Below are 17,734 nucleotides of genomic sequence, written 5' to 3' on the forward strand. Positions count from 1 at the left end.
CACCGGCTGTTTTCACAGCGTCTAGACACACACGCAGAGTTGTGGAGTGTGAGTCTTCCCCTGCGGCAGCATGGGGGACACTTTGTGTCCACGCACCCTGTCTGCATGAACGAGTACAGGGCTTTGTCTTTGCAAAGGATTGTCTTAAATATGCATTAACATCATGCTTTTTGAACATACATGTGTTTTGCATGGACACTGGAGCCAGGGATGCACGTGACTCAGTCTTTCCTCCCTCCGTTGGCCTCCGATAGCATGCTTTTAATTCCACTTCTGCTGACTCCCAACTTGAGGTTTATCCCGCCTGATCTTTAAAAACCTTTTTCACTCTCAGGCCACGTCCAAATCTCCGTCTCGTTCCTTTTTTCTTGCAAAGATAACGTTCTTTTTTCGCAAATTCCCGTCTTTGATCAGCTGAGATATACTGCGTATGCTGCACACATCCAAATCCAGCGAAACTGCGTTCTGCCGGAGTCCCGGAGCACTGTGTGGGGAACACGTGGCGATAATGGTGGGGTTGAGTGCGAGGCGCCGTTTAATGGGAAGTGGCTCCGCAGCTCTCCCGCCCTCTGTTTGGTCAGCTGCAGAGAGGTCGTCATCACCAGCACAAGTGGATCCAGCAGCGTGGGCGAGCTCAATTGCCGCAGGTCACTTTCTCACAGTCCTTTTTCAACGTTGCGCAAATGTCAGCCCGCCTACGGTTTTCATTTCCAGCTTTTATAATGGCCCCCGCACAGGAGGTTCTAAATTTAACTCCCTGCAGAGAGGTCACCAATCGGTGACACGTGATTAGTAAATACCGTGAGCATTTAGTAAATGGATCTTTTAGTTCAGGGTATTTTGAAGCTGTTTGCATGACAGTCAAAATGTGCTTGATCATGGAGCTCTCTGTCCGAAAATCTTAAGATTCTCAAACATTTGTGTCCCTGAAAAACCCACACTGCAGTTTCATACTTGGCTTTTCCATTACCCTGCCAGTAGTTGAAAGCCGTTGTAGCAGAACTGCGAATTTGCAACGCCATCGACTCGGCTTGTACTTTCACCTTTTACGCTCCCAAAGGTCAAAGATTGAAAAGTGTTATAAAATAAGCCTGATACGCTAAGCAGAAACCAATCTTGTTGCACAAGGATGTAGGGAATTTGTGTTTGGGATTGCCACCCATTAAACATGTGATACTGGCCCATTAAATCTGAGTAAAGACTTTACTGGTGGAAAAACAACACTGTGAAATTGAGTCTTTACTCCATTTGCTCAGTTTTACTTAAACACACTTACGCAGAAAAGCATGTGCCTTGTATAGTTAATTTCCTGTATTCAAAGTGTTAACCCCTTTTTAAACCTCATTTGCGATCCTGTGATTGATGTGGTTCACTTGCTTCTGTTTGCCCATCGGCTTTGTCTTTGTTGTGTTTTACCGTCATGGAAACACACTCAGATGCCTCGTTAATGTGGTTGACCTTACCCGAATCATTAAGGCGAACCTTTGGAGAACGGTGGTGCTGATGCAGCGGGAATCTGAGACGGGGGCTTTAGATGGCCATCACTATACATCACTTTCGGCAAGTGTGTTTTTTTTTTTTTTTTTACTGATAAACAAGTCGTACAAGAAGGCCGTCTCTGCCTCCTGTATGAAAAGAAAACCTGGCCTCCCCCACACAGCGCTAAAACACAGAAGGGCTCTTTGGCTACACACGTCTCTGCAGGGCTCCATGGTGCTGCCAAACGTTTGAACCCCCTCCCTGTTGAAGGCCGGTGGGCTTTTTGTCCCTGTGTGCGATGTGCCGCTCCAGAGGGACTCAATAGGAAAAGGCCTCCCTGTCGTTTTCAGGCTCGGGTCTCAACAGGGGCAGTTTCTCCTGCAGCACGGGGGCCTTTCCATTGAAGCTGCAGCCGAGGAGAGAAGCAGCGGAGTGAGGCGCTTCTTTATTTGGAAGTGGGAGTAGGGAGTCAGAGGAGAGAGAGAGAGGACCGTGGGGGGGTGTCTCTTATCTGTAAGTCTCACGAGCTGAATCAATCCTCGCTTTGTGTGGAATTACATCATCTCAACGTGGAGCTGGCTTTTCAGGGTTTAAGATTTTGGTTTGGAGGTTTTTTTCTTGTAAGCACATTATCCATCTAAACCAGTAATTTAGTCTCACAGAGAACAGAGAGGAGGGGGGCGATTTAAACACATTTTAGTTAATGTTCCTTGCTTTACCAAACATTGGGTATGATGCTCCGCATCCCTAAATGTGCTGCATACATTGTTGGACCATGCATTGAGACGAGGCTGTAGTGCCAAGTAGCTCTGCTGTAGGCGTCCTGTCCCTGTGTGCAATGCAAATGAATTCACCGGTCAACTCTCTAATGGCTTTCTGCTATTTCGTGTGTGAGCGGAGACGTTAAAGAAATGACTTTCATGTGCTGGATGATTTGGAAATATTTTGGATTCAGTAGTTCAACTCTGCACCTCTTTTATTGAGAAACTCACTCAACATTTTCCCTATGGGTTGAAACCTCCCAACCTGTTTAAATTGCCTCTGCCTGACGGTACCGTACGCACCATCTGCACGGCCGCCAGCAAGCTCTTTTGTAAAGTCTCTCTACGCGGTGGAGGAAGTTGCATCAGATTGAGAATACTTACTTTCCTACGAACACTTCAGATATGTTGAGATAAGGAGCCTTCTCTTGTGGCCGAGCCAAAGCCAAGAAGTCCTACCGTAATGAAGGGAGTGGCTCTGCTGTTAGGCCGAGGCACCAGTGCGGTTGTGGCGGATGGAAATGAAAAGGTTGATGTGGCAGAAATCTCGAAACCATTACGCTGGAGAGTTGCGAAGGACCCGCCCTTTGAACTCCCTTGGAAGCGAAGCGAAGCATTTTTTTTTTTGTTTTTTATCAGATTCAAAGAAACTTGCGCTTTCATCTTTCTTGTTCGGACATCTGGGGGCCTAATTGTCTCTTTCCTCCCCGCTGAGTGTTTTGGGGCCGGGCATGGCAGCACTCCGGGGTTAAGGGTTGGCACTGGCCGACGGGTAGATCACAGGTTAGCGTTGTTGCCGCGGCTTGTGGAACACGGGGCTGCGGGCGTCACATGTGTTGGCACAGGGTGAGGCACTTCAGATGTGGTCGGGGACATGTGGAAGCTCTCTAGGGTTTATCCGGCCCGGCCCAGGGCGGGCATCACAGCAGTCAAACAAACACAAGAGGGCTTTATCTGTATCTGTGTGTGTGTGTGTGTGTGTGTGTGTGTGTGTGCGTGTGTTTGCAAACAAGAGTGCGTCTTTCAACACTGTTGTTTGGAATCTGTCTTGATATTTCAACTGTAAGAGGGAAGCTCAGCATTCCTGCAGAGCGTTGTTCCTGGCTCATTCCGAGACAAAGCCCTTCCTTTATTCCTAAGAAGGCCAAACGACGGCACACCTCGAGAGGACCTTGGGATTCAAGAGATCGGCAGCTCTACTTACAAGCTACGGTCAAGGGCGTTGCAAAGCCAACAATCAAGTCAGAAGGCAAAGACATGTCAAAACTGGCATTAAAGCGCACGTCGCTAATCTTTCTTTGGGTTAAAACCCACCGCTGCCCCTGCACTTGGTTCCTTCCACCGCAAGTTGACCCGACCATCATGAAGTCACTCATGGTTTCCCCGTCTGGGCGGCCGAGCTGCCTGCTCCTTCTGTGGGGGGGGGGGGGGGGGGGGGGGGTGTTAATCGCTTGCTTTGCTCCCCAACTCCATCGATGGCCTCCGTTGATGCGACATGTGACACAGCAGCCTTTGAGGGCAACTCCTCCTGATGAGGCCTACTGTGCGCTTTCCTTTCATCCTTGCTGGCTGATATAGAAAGTCCATTGCCCATGTGTTCTCCTACAGACAACTTAACAGTAAGGTCAATTAAACGATGGATTGATTGGAAACAACTGTCTCGTAAAGCTTTTGATGTGTTATTTTCTGTATATGACGTGGGTGGTTTTGATTTGCTCAACGGCGCTTGTTCTCGAACTTGGGTAAGAGACGTAGAGAGAATTCACACGGACGACATAGATAGATAGATATACAGACAATACCATAGAGCATACATACTGTACATGTATGACTGTCGCCAGTCAGCAGGTAAGTGTGAAATTTACCTGCTTGTGAAAGTGTTGTAAGTAAGGAGTAACAACCAGTTGGATCCTAAGAGTATCAAACCTGTCTGCCACAGCCTTGTATTAAGCGCAGTATTTCAGGACTCTCCTCTCCCATGTGTCCTTAACACTCAGCTGTGGAGCAGTCGGGTGGTGGTACCTCGGTTTGGGGGGGCTGCTGCTCCAAAGGCGCGCAGCAGGCGCCTAGAGAGGGCAACTGAAAAATTCGAAGAAGGGAATTAATGTTTGGGGAAGGTTGTAATTCTGTGCTGCTTTTGCCTATTTGAGGTCCGTTAAATACAGACTGCGTCGGGCCTGGGCGGCCCGAAGGCGGATCGGGACTCGTGCTTTGGGGTCGGAAATAACCGGTGGCCGCTTTCTCAGTCATGCTCACATAATTTACCACTAGTCAAGTCACTGACATCGTTTGTGGGTATTAATGCATGCATGTTCTGCCTAAAATCATATAATTCATCATCATTTTTAGGCGGTGAGCAAACACAACATCTGTTTCTTCAGATGCTCCGCCAAGAAAGGAACTCGCGTTTTTTTGAGAGATTAAATCATAAAACCAACAGCTAGGAAGCAATCTGCTCTATATAACAAAATGTTGGACTAATAAGATTTGTGCGCCTACAGTCAGTCTGCCTCACGCATGATCCTGCTCTTGGAAACTGTGCCAACGAGCCCAGCTCAGCATCCGTGGACGTGGTCCAAGTCAGGAGGGGTTTGCAGCTCCGCTTCTGTCACAGCAGTCGGGCAGCAGCAGCTGGCATGTTGAGGCTGAGGTTTCACCGGGTCGATGCACTTTTACGGGCTTAGAGGAGATGGAAATGCCCACCATGCATCACTTGCAGAGAATAGTCGATTGCTGTTCCCATTTACAATATGCACTGCATACGTGTTCTGGGTGATTTGGGGACAAACTTAAAAAAAAGAAAACAGAAAAGTCTGCAACTGAAGTACCTCATTCTCACCACTGCCCTGATTTCACATTGACATATGTCTCCTCCGCACGCCTCAAAGGTCAGAGGTCAGATTCTGGAGGCTAACAGGCTTGACACTGAACGTGTGCGTGTTTTTCCATATTCCGGCTCGGAGTCAGGGATCAGAGAGATGAAAGGCAGGGTAAAGGTCAAAGTGAGGCAAGTTATTGGTCTTGACCTGGCTGTGTGTGTTGTTGAGGATGTGCACTGGTGTCAGCGGACATCGCACCAGAATGTGAGCCGGCGGCGGCCCCTCTGAACGCAGGTTGGTGGAGAGGGAGCCCCTCCGAGAGCAAACACCACGGACAAACAGAGGACAGGTTTGACACGGCACCTCTCTCATCACTCTGGAATGTTTGAACAGAAACAATTGGTGAATATTTTCCCCCAACATACAATTGATCAAAGTTTTCACATGCGGGTACATGCCAAGAGTGCAAAAAGGGCAGGAGATAATATTAAGGAATGCAATATAAATTATCGATTTCATCATGGTTGCAACAACATTTCTTTGAGCCAAGTACAGTTATTTAAGCAATATTTTCTAATAATTTGGTGGTCACTTTGGCAAAACAAGTATAATGCAAGACTTTAAAAGTAATTATGAAAAAGTCTTAGGAGAAAGTTCTAGGAGAATAAAGTGATGAGGTGGATTTATTTCCCATTGGCGTTCTCTTTTACATGGTTGCAAACTTCAACAGTGTTTTGGTGCTCTCATGCAACCTCGATGTGGTTATTCTTATTAAATCTAGAAAGCCTAGAAAAAGGATTTCCATGAAATACAGACATTTTGTCTTTGTTGCAAAAAAATTAATAAAAATGAACAGCCGCCACATTGGAATCCCGGAGTGTCTGCTGGCAGTAATGATACGTCTCCGGGAAGTGAAGAAATAGTCCCAGACAACCAATTATCTTTCACACATTATGCAAATGAGATACAATATATTCATGCAAGACCATTTTTGACAACATGACATAAGTGGTGAAAGGGTTACAGTTTGTCATCCTTCACCATGGAAGTAGACACCTTTGCCCTCTTCAGTGGCGGTGGTTTGTGTGTGTCCACAGGGCATCGCTTTCTCCCTGGAGGAGCGTCTCCAGCTGGGGATCCACGGCCTGCTGCCTCCCTGCTTCAACAGCCAGGACCTCCAGCTGCAGCGGGTGCTCAAGAACTACGACATGAAGAGGGATGAACTGGACCGGTGAGGCTTATACACAAAAGTAAAATTCAGACGGATTCCTCAGAGGATTTCCCTGTGCACGCTGGGTGTCCCCACATCTGGAAGCCTTCAAAAGCACGAAAGGCCGATTACCCATCAGACCCCCCCCCCCCTTTCCTCCATCTCCTCCATGGACTCCTTTTTCTAACCTCCACAGAGACCAAATGAAAACTTCAGCTCAGTTTTGCACGCATCATTAGTGTCTTAGAAGTGCTGCTAGCGTTGCGTAAGGCCTCATATTCTAACTCAGCCCCGGGCTCTTCGGGCACTCAGTCCAGACCAGTCGGTTTTTTACTGTTTCGAATTCTTTCTCATTAAATCGGGTCTTATTCCAGTCTGCCCAGCTCACACAGAGTCAACCGTTCCATCAGCTGTCGCTCCCTATGTCCAAGATAAGCCAGCTTTTTTGTGAGAAAAGATTTCAGGGTCAACAGTTACTCCCAACTTTTTTTTAAAAGACTCCCTCATTTTCCACCGTGGCAACATGGCAGGATCAACAGCTAGTCATTATGAGCTTGTGACTGGGTTCCCATGCAATATCAATGTCAGTGTCGCTCCTTCTCCTTTGCGTTTCAGCGTCAGGCTGCGGTCCCGCGGATTAAGGACTGCTATTTGTCTGCCGTTGCTCAAGCCCGCTGTGTTTACTTGCAGTCTGTTCTCCCACGGTGAATCCTTCTTTGGCGCTGACTGCTGGACGCCGTCATTTATTTTCTCCCGACCATAATGCATTCGTTTTTAATCAAATATCTGGATTTTTTTTTTTCTTCTTTCAGTGGAATTAATCGTGTTATGGCAGAGGGAAGACAGCTGCAAGCACATACGTTTATGATGACAGATGATGGAGTGACTCGAGCACCTAATGTGACTGTCGTCAACAGAGGGAATGGATATCAAAGGCTTTGCCAACAGAAACAGGACAGAATGTAAAATGGTACAAGCTTAGAAAACGAGCCCATTGATCACTCTGAAACGCATTAAGATAGATTATGTCCTGACTGCCTCAGTTGACTTTAAAGGAAACACTGCGCACAGTAAGTCAGCACGGATGCTGCTTTATAAAGCAGTGTGTACTGTAAATATTCCCGTTTCCTCTGTGCGGGCGGTGCACACGCCTTTTATGGTTAAGAATGGAGGAAAATTTTCCTTAATGATCTGCCAGCATAAGACCAAGCAATAGCACACTGCAGTTGAATGTTAGGGTTTGGTGTGGGGATTTAATCGTGTTTGTTGAGTCAGCTAGATGAGATCGTAGTTTGTGACTTTAATATCTACCTGCTGTTACACACCCTACCCGCTCAAACTTTCACTTTTCACTTCTACTACTGGGTCTATGTTCCAGTGTAAAGTCACTAGTTATTGAACAAAAAGAAGCACACTACTAATTGACAGCAACAAGATGTGAAATTAAACCAAATTACTGTGACTCGAAGAACTGGTCACAATTCCACTGCTGTTTCATAATCTTGTGCCAACCGCATGTATTCTACATTCGCCATCTTCTCTTCTAACTAAATGCACAAACACGCTATACTTTCAACGGGATGGAAAAGCTCGCTGAGCAGCTCAACTTCTCCGTCTTCTCAGACGCTAACGTGACTCACTATTGCCTCAAGAGGAACAAGTGGTTTTACAAGACGGAACAGGCCGGTCAGCATGCAGAAGATATCTGTGACCCAATACAAGGTGTCTTTGACCAGATGTCTGGATCATAACCTCTCCACTCTCTGTTGCCAGTGTTAGTTCATTTTCTTGCATTGTTTCGTCCATATGAGATCAGAAAATGATCCAAGGGGAACTCAAAATATTGATTTTGATATAACGTGAGAAAAGGAAAAAATATGAAATTCCTCGCGAAGCTGTTTGGCATTTTCTCCTCAGCCCAGTTGTTTGTTCTGGAAAAAGATACTAAATGTAACCCGTTTAGAACAGGAACAAATCCAACCGCAGACTGAAAGTTAATGCGAAAACCTTTCATGTGAGAAAGTGCTCGTGGCAGAAGCTAATTCAGTTCACCAGTAAGCAAACAATGCTCCTCTAATGCGACTGTCACCTCCGTGTATGGTGCAGCTGCTAACCTATAGCAGGGAGTGCGTGCATGCTTTTATCCCCTCAACAAGGGGCACCTTGTGCTCTTCACTTTATGGAAACCGCTCTGATTAGTAGAGCCCTTCCTTGCGTGCTCCACTTAATGTGTTTTATATGCAAACCCCCAGTTCCTGTGGAATCTACAGGACTAAGATCTTTCTAAAGAGCTTTCTTTCCTATCTTTTTATTCGCGTTTTTTACAATCGGGCTAAATTAAGCTCGGTTTTCAGTGTTGTGTCCATCCAATATAATCTCCAAATGGACATTTTCATAGTAAAGATGTTAACCTTTGCCTTTTCTCAGACAAAATGTGTTGTTGGCAGTTTCAATCCTGCCTGGTACACTTGCACAACGCACAGATGTCGCTTAAAAATCTCTTTTTTTACTCCCTGTGACTCCCAGATATGTGTTTCTGATGGGGCTTCAGGACCGCAGCGAGAAACTATTTTACCGGGTGCTGTTGTCGGACATCGAGAGGTTCATGCCCATCATTTACACCCCCACGGTGGGCCTGGCCTGCCAGCAATACGGGCTGATATTCAGAAGACCAAGGTAAGACACACTCACAACAGTGTCTTTATAAAAGAGCCCTCCCAAGTTGCAGTGCAGAACTCATGCTTATATTATACAGAAGGCTGGTGAGGCTGTTTTCCATTTCTCTTTTTCCAAACACGTCAGTCTTCAACTCATTCGTTATTAAGTGTTTTATGATGAGCGTGCTTATAATTGTTTTGTTGTTGTGGTATCAGCCAGCATTGTCCTGTTCTGCTGGCTGTGTGGTTTCAAGGTTTTATTGTTTCTGACCTTTCGCCAATCACGTCTCACTTCTTCCAATCTGAATGTTTGGAGATAAGGAATGCGAGTTGAAGGCGGCAGTAACCAAGCCTCCATTACTGTCGCTGGCCCGGCCAACGCTGCAGCAAACTGCACCATATTCTGTGTGTCCTGTCATGGCTGCATGCTTAAAGGCCTCTGGAGGTTTTGGTGACTCACACACACACACTCACACACTTTCTCTAATCAGCTTTTATTGGCTGTTTTATACCGCCCTCGACGGTCTTCTCACTCCGGCCGCGGCCGGTAGGGGGTTGAACATTTTTGGCTTGTATTCATTCAATCTCACAATACAGCAATGCTAACGGCATGAAACACAGATCTGCAAGAAATAGAGTTAGACGTGCTGAATAGTTACACAAAACATCAACATGCAGACTGTGGGGGTCGGACAAGAAGCATAATGCTTTTCCGGGAGAAGTATGAAGATAAAAAAATGTGTTTTTAATATGAAAATGACTGCGCTGCCTTCATATTTTTGGTTGAGTCTGAATAAAATGTCAGTCCCTTGTTTACAACGGCCAACCACCTGATGTATCAGACAGATTCAGTCAGATTTACTTCTGAAATGAACACGTTGACAGTCAACCAGACAGGAGTTGTATAGTTCTGACGGAGGATCTATCACATTTGGCAACTTAAAAGCCTGTTTACAAGCATATCTACTGAAGCTGGCCGCAAATGGTCAAATGATTTGATGTGTCACATTGACACCAGAAGGTCAAGGCCTCTTAACATGTGTACGTTAAGTCTGAATCGGCCTGTGAGGTTTTCTAATGTGAACCACGCTTGCAGGGTGTGGTTGGCCTTTCAGCTGCAGTTTGGTCAGACGGCTCAGATGGAGGCAAACCGCGGTAAGCTGCAGAAAGCAGTTTCTGGGCTCACCTTGAGCAGACGAGCCTTCGTTGGGTTCCTCCCCTCTTCTACTGTAAACACACTTGCAGCCTCTGTCTCACGCACACACCTTCTTACGAATGGGTTCATCAAGTTCAAGTCTTTCACTATCTGACAGCAGCGCTCCCTGAGCGGTTACTAATCGATCTTTAGTTTTTGTTTGTTCTGGGCCTCATTCTGTTTGTTTTGGCAAATGCCCACACTGGGTGTATTTAAAATAAACCCAAGTTTGGTTTCCCACCAGCTACCTGTTTCCCCATCGCTGCAGAACTATTTGGGGAAAATATTCCTAGCATGCTCCCCTTCCTCTCACACTGAGCCGACCGGAGGAGTCATTTTATACGCTGCCTCAAAATCCCAGCGCAGTGAGCCAGGACCTGCTGCCAGAGGCCCGAGGGTTGGAAGTTCCTCTAGGAAACGGGCATCAGGGGGTCACTTAGCAGAATACACCGGGGACACACGCCGGCCGCGTTTGACAGGCGTTGTTTTCCAGCCAGGCCGTTTCTCTCTGCTCACCGGTGAGAAAGGGGAACAAGCTGATGAGTTTGCATGTGTTGCATTCGTATATTGGGAACTGTCTGTTTGCCTCCTTGGTCCAGGATGTAATATATTGACAGCTGTTGGAAGGATTTCCAGATCCAGAATTAATGGTTCCCCAGAGGACTACTCCTCACAATTTACTTGGTCCCCTTACTTCGCATCTACCTTCACATCTGCACTCAAACACCATCTGCATCGAATGGGATGATGATCGTGTACAGATCCCTATAATGCCTTTTTTTGGCGTTGCCAGTAAATATGTTGCAGATATCAATGCCCTCCTCAGAATTATTTCCAATAATTTTGGTGTGCACCTAACTTTTGGGGCCATCTGATAAAAATTTAAATTGTCATAATTATTGTATAATAAACCAAATATCTACATTTCTTAGCCTCAACAATAACTTTATTATTCAGTTTCCATCAAGCACAATGCTCAGGGGATTTTACTCACTACTATCTTTTAGTAATGTGTGTGTGTGTGTGTGTGTGTGTGTGTGTGTGTGTTGCAGTCAGACCACCACAGCAGCAGATTAGGTCTCCACTCAGCGGCTTTCAGGTATAAAGCGTTTCTGTGTGGAAGCAGCAGTGTCTCCTTGTCTTGCCTGACTTTACCAGCTAATCTGCCTCTACAAGACTAAACACTGCAATTCCCGGCTCTGTGCGGAGGCCAGAGGTCAAGCCCAATTCAGTGTCAAAACAGGGCTGATTCATTGATCTTTGGATGGGCCGGGGCAGGAAGCACAGCTGTAAAAAGGAACTCATTCACATCATCAGGAGATTAGCAGACGTTCTTTCTTTTGTTGGTTTGTAAGGCTCATAGGCGGACGCAGTGTTAAGCAGAGAAAGTTGCTCAGTCTTCACCACACAACGTGTTTTCCCTTTTTTCCCCATAAATTGTGGGTTGTGTACTTTGTTTGACAGCTAAAAGTGTCCGTTGTGATGGATAATGTTTTGTAGTCTTGCATGAGAGTAATTAGGTGTACTTCAACCGTGTCTAGTCCCCCGTGCCCTCTGTGCTGCACTGCTACCGAGTGACTTTGACTCGTCCCTTTTTAAAGTAGCACTCGCTTGTTTAAGGAGCTCTGCAGGTAAGCGACCCAAACCGATCCATCTCACTGACGGAGATACTTGATGTCCAGTAGCCCGTTAGTGGATTCCTCCTCAAAGGGGTCAGCTACTCTACTCGCTAAGTGATAAAGATATGTTTTAGGTAAAGACCAGATGCTCTCTTCATCTTCTTCTATTCCATGTCCATGGGTATTATAATTTATCTCCAAATGTACAAACAATATACACCTACTTTATATGATCTGCTAATTTAGTCTGTCTTGGGTCTGTGATTTAAAATGTATGGGATTAGCTTTAAACACAAATAGACATTGTTTTAGATACAAAATAAAGTAGTATGTAACAAGCTCTTTCTTTATACTGGGAATTGTAGTTCTGACATAAAGTACAATCTAGCTACTTACCAGCTGTGTGGACACAATGAGTGAAATGTTTAGCATTCGTCCACTGAAGGAGAACACTTTTAAAGTGGAACCCTTGTAGTATCTATTTTGTGTATGTACCAGGTTGTATTTGTGTGAGGGTAATAAGGTGTGAAATAATTAAAGAGCTATTTCATTATCCACTAAACAAAAATATGTACTGCAATGCTTTCTTTTAAAGATAAATGGTAAATGGACTGTACCTGTATTGCGCTTTTCTAGTCTTCCAACCACACACAGCGCTTGAACACTTCATCTCAACCTTCACCCATTCACACACACTAAGGTCATCCTGGGATCAAACCACCGGTCCTCTGATTTGCAGGAAGACGGTGCTTTCCACTCACCCACAGTCGCCCTTGTGGTGGAGTGGAGAAGGTTATAAAGGACGTTATAAAGGCCTGATGAGAGACATCAGCCGAAGCTTCCTGGGCCACCTCTGAAGTGGCACATGCCACTGATGATGAAGTGTTCCAGCTTTGCAGATTAGGGGGTTTTCAGGCTGTGATTTCATTCCGTTTGCGCCCACACACACACACACACACACACACACACACACAAACGGTTGCACTGTGAGAGAAACTATTTACTTTATATTGATGGCGTCCAGGGTGAGTAGAAAATAGACTTTACTTCATTGAACCAAAAGAAACTACTATCTTTTCCACGTATCACGATTTTAGAGAGGATTTCTTTTCCTAACAATGACTGATTGCATGACATTTGCTGGTGTAATTCATTACACCGCAATTTTGCCCTATGGTTTACAATAAGAGAAGCTCGGAACGGTCCGTGCTGATTGTCATAAGTATTATAGAAGTAGGAAGGAGAGAGAATGCCTGGAATAATATACTGACCTCATGAGGAACGTGGCAAACATTTGGGGATTAATTCCACCCTGCACTTACCTCGAGTCCGAGGACGTTTTCAAGCCAGTGAAAGCAAAGAAACCGTATGGCACAGTAGACTGTGACTAACGTTTGCCTGCAGTTCACCTTGGTGTAATTGGTTAAAATCCATGGCAGCAAGTTAACTGTACAAAAATGGAAAGTAATCAACCTAAAACGTTTTGTAAAAACTGCAATATAGTTCCACCTTTAGTACGACACAGTCTGTGCTCGTTCACATGGAGGCACATGGTGTTCTGGGATGAATATGTTTATGCGTCGATGTTTGTAATTTTGTGGTGGCTAAGATGATCGTCTACATCCGAGGTCGACTACCAGCACCTGGGTGTTGCCCCCCCTGCTTTAGCATGTTTATCTTCCAACTCTATATTCCTGGTCCGAAGATGAAAACCTTTGAGTAGGGTTGGCGCATGACTTGTATGTGTGTCAACTCGGTCTCCTCTTTGCAGACATTAAATGTCCTGTTTGGATGATTTTACACCGGTGTTGACAATACATTTTTCTAACAGCGGATCAAAGTTGCAAGACGCAAACACCAGACGATGCAGTAGCGGCTATAAGTCAATCACCATGTAGCCGCGCCCTGGAACAAACCGTGATATCTATTTTACTCTGAATTGGACCATAATTGACTAAATGAACGTTGCGCTGTAATGAAGAAAACTAGCAATTGAGAGCATAAAACACCGTACTGAGGGAAAGAATGAAGTGGCTGAAAGTTATTTAAGTGTCATGTTGGTCAAGTGACTGACCGAAAAAATTATAGAATAATAGAAAGTTTATTTTACTTCAGCATTGGCTTTACTTTTCGGGGCTAGAGGTTTCTGCCTGACTGCTACAGATATCGGAAAATAAGTTAAAGCCTGTTAAACTAATCAGAAAATGTTGGAAGCAAAATGTAATGAAAAATGTTTTGGAGGTTGAGGATCTTTTTCGTCTTTCATTAATACTGTGATTTCAGTGTGACTTCTCTAGAGCTGCTATATAATCCTATATGTAATAAAAGACTCTTCCTCCTCGACCAACGGCAAAATTAAAGAGCGCAGTTGTGTGGCTGCTGTCCTCACACCATCACACCATCACCACCGCTCACGTGTTGGTGCGTCATAATATTTTCACACACCTCCCAAAAGTTGGCAGCAAGCTCAGAACCTCTCTGATGGATTTAGTGTGAATTTAGAATAAGTAAGAAAACAGTGTAGATCGACCAAAGGGTTTCATAAGGACATAATGTGAAACAATTGCCAAAGCAACTTTGAGAGTAATAACCTAAGCTGGTGTGAGTGTATACTTTGTCTTCCTGCCTTGTGGCAGAACAAATAACACGGAGAAGTGAGAAACGTTGTTGAGTTAAATACGATGCCTCATGGAATAACCGTGATGAACTGTAATGTTTTGAAAACGTTGGCCACTTCCACCACTTTGTACATAAAAGCTCTGTAGGTTTCAACAATGTTGTGATTTTTTTTGAACAATCGCTTGTCACCGGGACCCATTAAACCCTCAAAGAGAGTTAAAATTGAAATACTATATCATGTCTTTATCACGCCTGTCAGGGCTGCAATGTGTGCGTGTTGCTCGGGCGCCAGAGGCATGAGCTTGTGTAGGAGGGTTTCCAGCCCCTCGGCAGACCAACGCCGTTCCTACAGCCAGAAGGGTACGAGTGAAGTAACGCAGCGCACGTGTGTCATGGGAATCTGTAATTATGCAGGGTAAATGGAGAGCCACACATACGGGGAGAGGTGGGATGTTGACGATGTGTCGACATTTGCCGGAGCTGGATGTTTCCAGCCATGTCGTTGTCATTTCCATTATTGGCATGCTTTGAATCGCCTGCTGCACACAGATGCAGAGCAGCCGTGCAGCTGAACTGCTTCAGTAGATCCATGAGGGGAAAACCAAGGGTTAGAGCTGGAGGACATGGTGTCAAATGGGCGAAAGCTCTCTGCTCCATCTCTTTGTATTCGTACACATTTATGAACCACTCGCACTCAGTAGTTTTAATCCAACTTTGTTTCCCCTGGGATTGAGTGGAAACTCCGTGATCACAGTCCAACACAGTCGAGTCGGGTGTAAAGACATTATGGCCCAATGGAAAAAGTTGAAAGTGTGATGGAGCTCAGTTTAAGCCTGAACTTTTTTTTTTTTTACCGTGTGGATTAGTGGAGATGAAGTTGTACAGTTTCTTGTCACTGAGGAAAACGAACCATCTGATTTACTACCAAGTGTCGATTCGTCCAGGTGTGGCATTCCAACTCGGACACAGTTGTGGCCGTGCAGGGACGCTTCACACACATTACATCAACTTCTGGAGCATTTTGTGTCCTTCCAATGCCACAGCGATTTATGATGTGAGTGAACTCTGACCACCGGGTTGTGAGCATCATAAAGCCAGCAGTGAAATTACATCATGTCTTTATTCATTTGCATAGCCGCTGGCTAGCGGACCAACCAATCGGACTCATTCTGCCTTTCGAGTTGGCAAATGAATGGTTTTCGGGAATATGCAATAAAAGGCGGGGAGGTAAAGGTGATTTAACTAAGGTTTAAGGATATTCATCATCATAGTTACAATTGGCACCTTTTAAAACAAGAAGCTGGTACACATTTAAACGGCTATTTTTGCGTTTCCGTTAACGAATGTTCAACTCTATTGAGGCTCGACGGTGGAGATAAACACACTGATTGGTGGACACTAGGATATAAATCCCATCTGGCTATTAAACGTAGAAGGTTAGGGTGACTCCCCGCTGTCCACTGTGCTGATCTGGGTGACAGGCCCTGTTTTTTTTTACGTTTGTCTGTCACTGATGTGACGCCAACACGTGGATCAAAGTGAACGGTCGGGATGCGGTCAAGTCTCACGTAACAAAAACGGGTCAAAGGGATTCAAAAAGAAGTGTCCCCTGGAGTCAGATCCCATTCCTGTGGAGAGGTCAAAGATCAGAGAGAGTCCGTCTGCAACACAACCAAAACCAACCATCTCCCAGGTAAAATGATATGAAAGTGTGGACAGTGCATGATGCATCGGGAAATATGAATGCCATCAAACAGCAGGATGGATTCAGAGATCCAACTCAAAATCCAGGGTGTTATAGTTAAAAGTAGTATAATATAATATAATGTATTGAACTCCTATTTAGTTCTTATATATATCAGGTAAATGTTACTGAACTCCACAGAACAGACTGATAAAAATGGAAAAAATCGCAACTAAATATGATAGTACTGTATAGTTATTGGTTTTAATGGTCAACCGTACCCTTTGTCCTAAATAAGAAAACGTATTGCTCACAAGTAAATTCCACAGCTCCCTTGAGCGCAGATGGATATCTTCAAGTTTTCTGTTTATACGTTCGGGCCAAATGCATGACAGATCTACTACCGTTCACAGCCAAAACTGAGCTGAGAGCTGATATAGCTGTCAAAACAAACATAAAAGACTGCTTTTAGAACTTTCTTACCACATGTATTAACTATAGTGGGATGTTTGTCTAAAAAGAAGTGTCGCTCTTATGAGATATTAGTGTCAGATATTGTGTAGGCCTCATACCGTTCTTAGAATTATGGTATTTTCTAAGTGCAGATATTGAAAGCGGGGGCGTTTGTTGGTGATTTAGTCAGAGGGGAGGGACCCATGTCAACGTGAGGCTGGTCGAGGTTAAGACACGAGTTTCGGTGGTCTGGTGGGCGACGATTGAAAGCCGCCATGCCTCCATACGCATGTAGTTTCTCAAAGCAGCCGTCCTGCTCAGAGCTCCATTTCTGTTTATGTTAAAAAGATAGAAATAAGCTGTAGAGTTTATGGTACAAAGATTATATCCTAATTTAATCTCAAACGATATTTCCAGTGTTTTAAAGTCTTTCTTGGGTCCCAAACACGATCCTTTAGTTAATATAACCAACATCACATGCATCTTAGGCGGGTTCTACAAGACAAAATATAAATAAAGTGTAAGTGTAATAAATATAGTGATAAAATAAAAAAACATCATTAGAGACCGGTTGGATCATCTAACCAACTGTGACGGTTTTAGCCTCTCACGTATTTAGTAGGTGAATTTTGCTCTCAGCTATAAGGCCTGAAGAATTGGAAACTCTTTTCCATCTGTTCTTCAGTGGACACCAGCGGCTCCACCAAGCCAGACGTGCCTGAAATTGAATACACAGAAAGATCAATGAGAATACAATGAGCCATCTATTATTTTCATCCATACACTTCTCTGTGAGTCTGTTATTCATGCAGGGACGGCTTGGGCTTCATACGCTTGTCTTGTATATGCATTATGCAGTGTGTCCTGAGCATCGTTGCTAACACAAGGCAGCATCTACGGATACACGTTTTTTGGCAAAAGCAAAACCCAATTGTTTTTAAATGTGCCTTTTGCAACCCACACACAACCTCATTGCCATTGGAAAACCTGGTTGCAGGCGAACTGGAACTAATAGCCAGCCGGGTTCATCAGGTCTGGGCCTCTGATGCCTTTAGCAGGGCCGCTTGGCTGCGACGGCTCTCTGCCGTCTCTTGCCCCTCGTGGAACGCAGGAGAAGCTTTACTTTCACAGCCCCTCGTCTGGACGCTCGGCTGTCTCTCCTTCAGCAACGCAGACGACAGATTGTTGAAACCCCAGAACCTCACGCTGTCTGGTTGCTATTTTCATCACCTGCAGGT

At 45.0% G+C, this 17,734-nt stretch overlaps 1 protein-coding gene across 2 annotated transcripts in view; it reads left to right on the top strand.

The window, feature by feature from the left end:
* The window catches only part of me1 (malic enzyme 1, NADP(+)-dependent, cytosolic), a 51,091-nt gene that overhangs the window by 12,749 nt on the left and 20,608 nt on the right, over positions 1-17,734 (top strand). For both annotated transcript variants that reach the window (XM_040166048.2, XM_078095441.1), the window contains exons 2-3: positions 6,157-6,290; positions 8,796-8,945. In XM_040166048.2, the coding sequence (XP_040021982.2) occupies positions 6,157-6,290; positions 8,796-8,945 (284 nt within the window). The remainder of the gene's footprint in view (positions 1-6,156; positions 6,291-8,795; positions 8,946-17,734) is intronic.

Source organism: Gasterosteus aculeatus, chromosome 20 (genome assembly GCF_964276395.1).
Source record: "Gasterosteus aculeatus chromosome 20, fGasAcu3.hap1.1, whole genome shotgun sequence".
NCBI lineage: Eukaryota > Metazoa > Chordata > Actinopteri > Perciformes > Gasterosteidae > Gasterosteus > Gasterosteus aculeatus.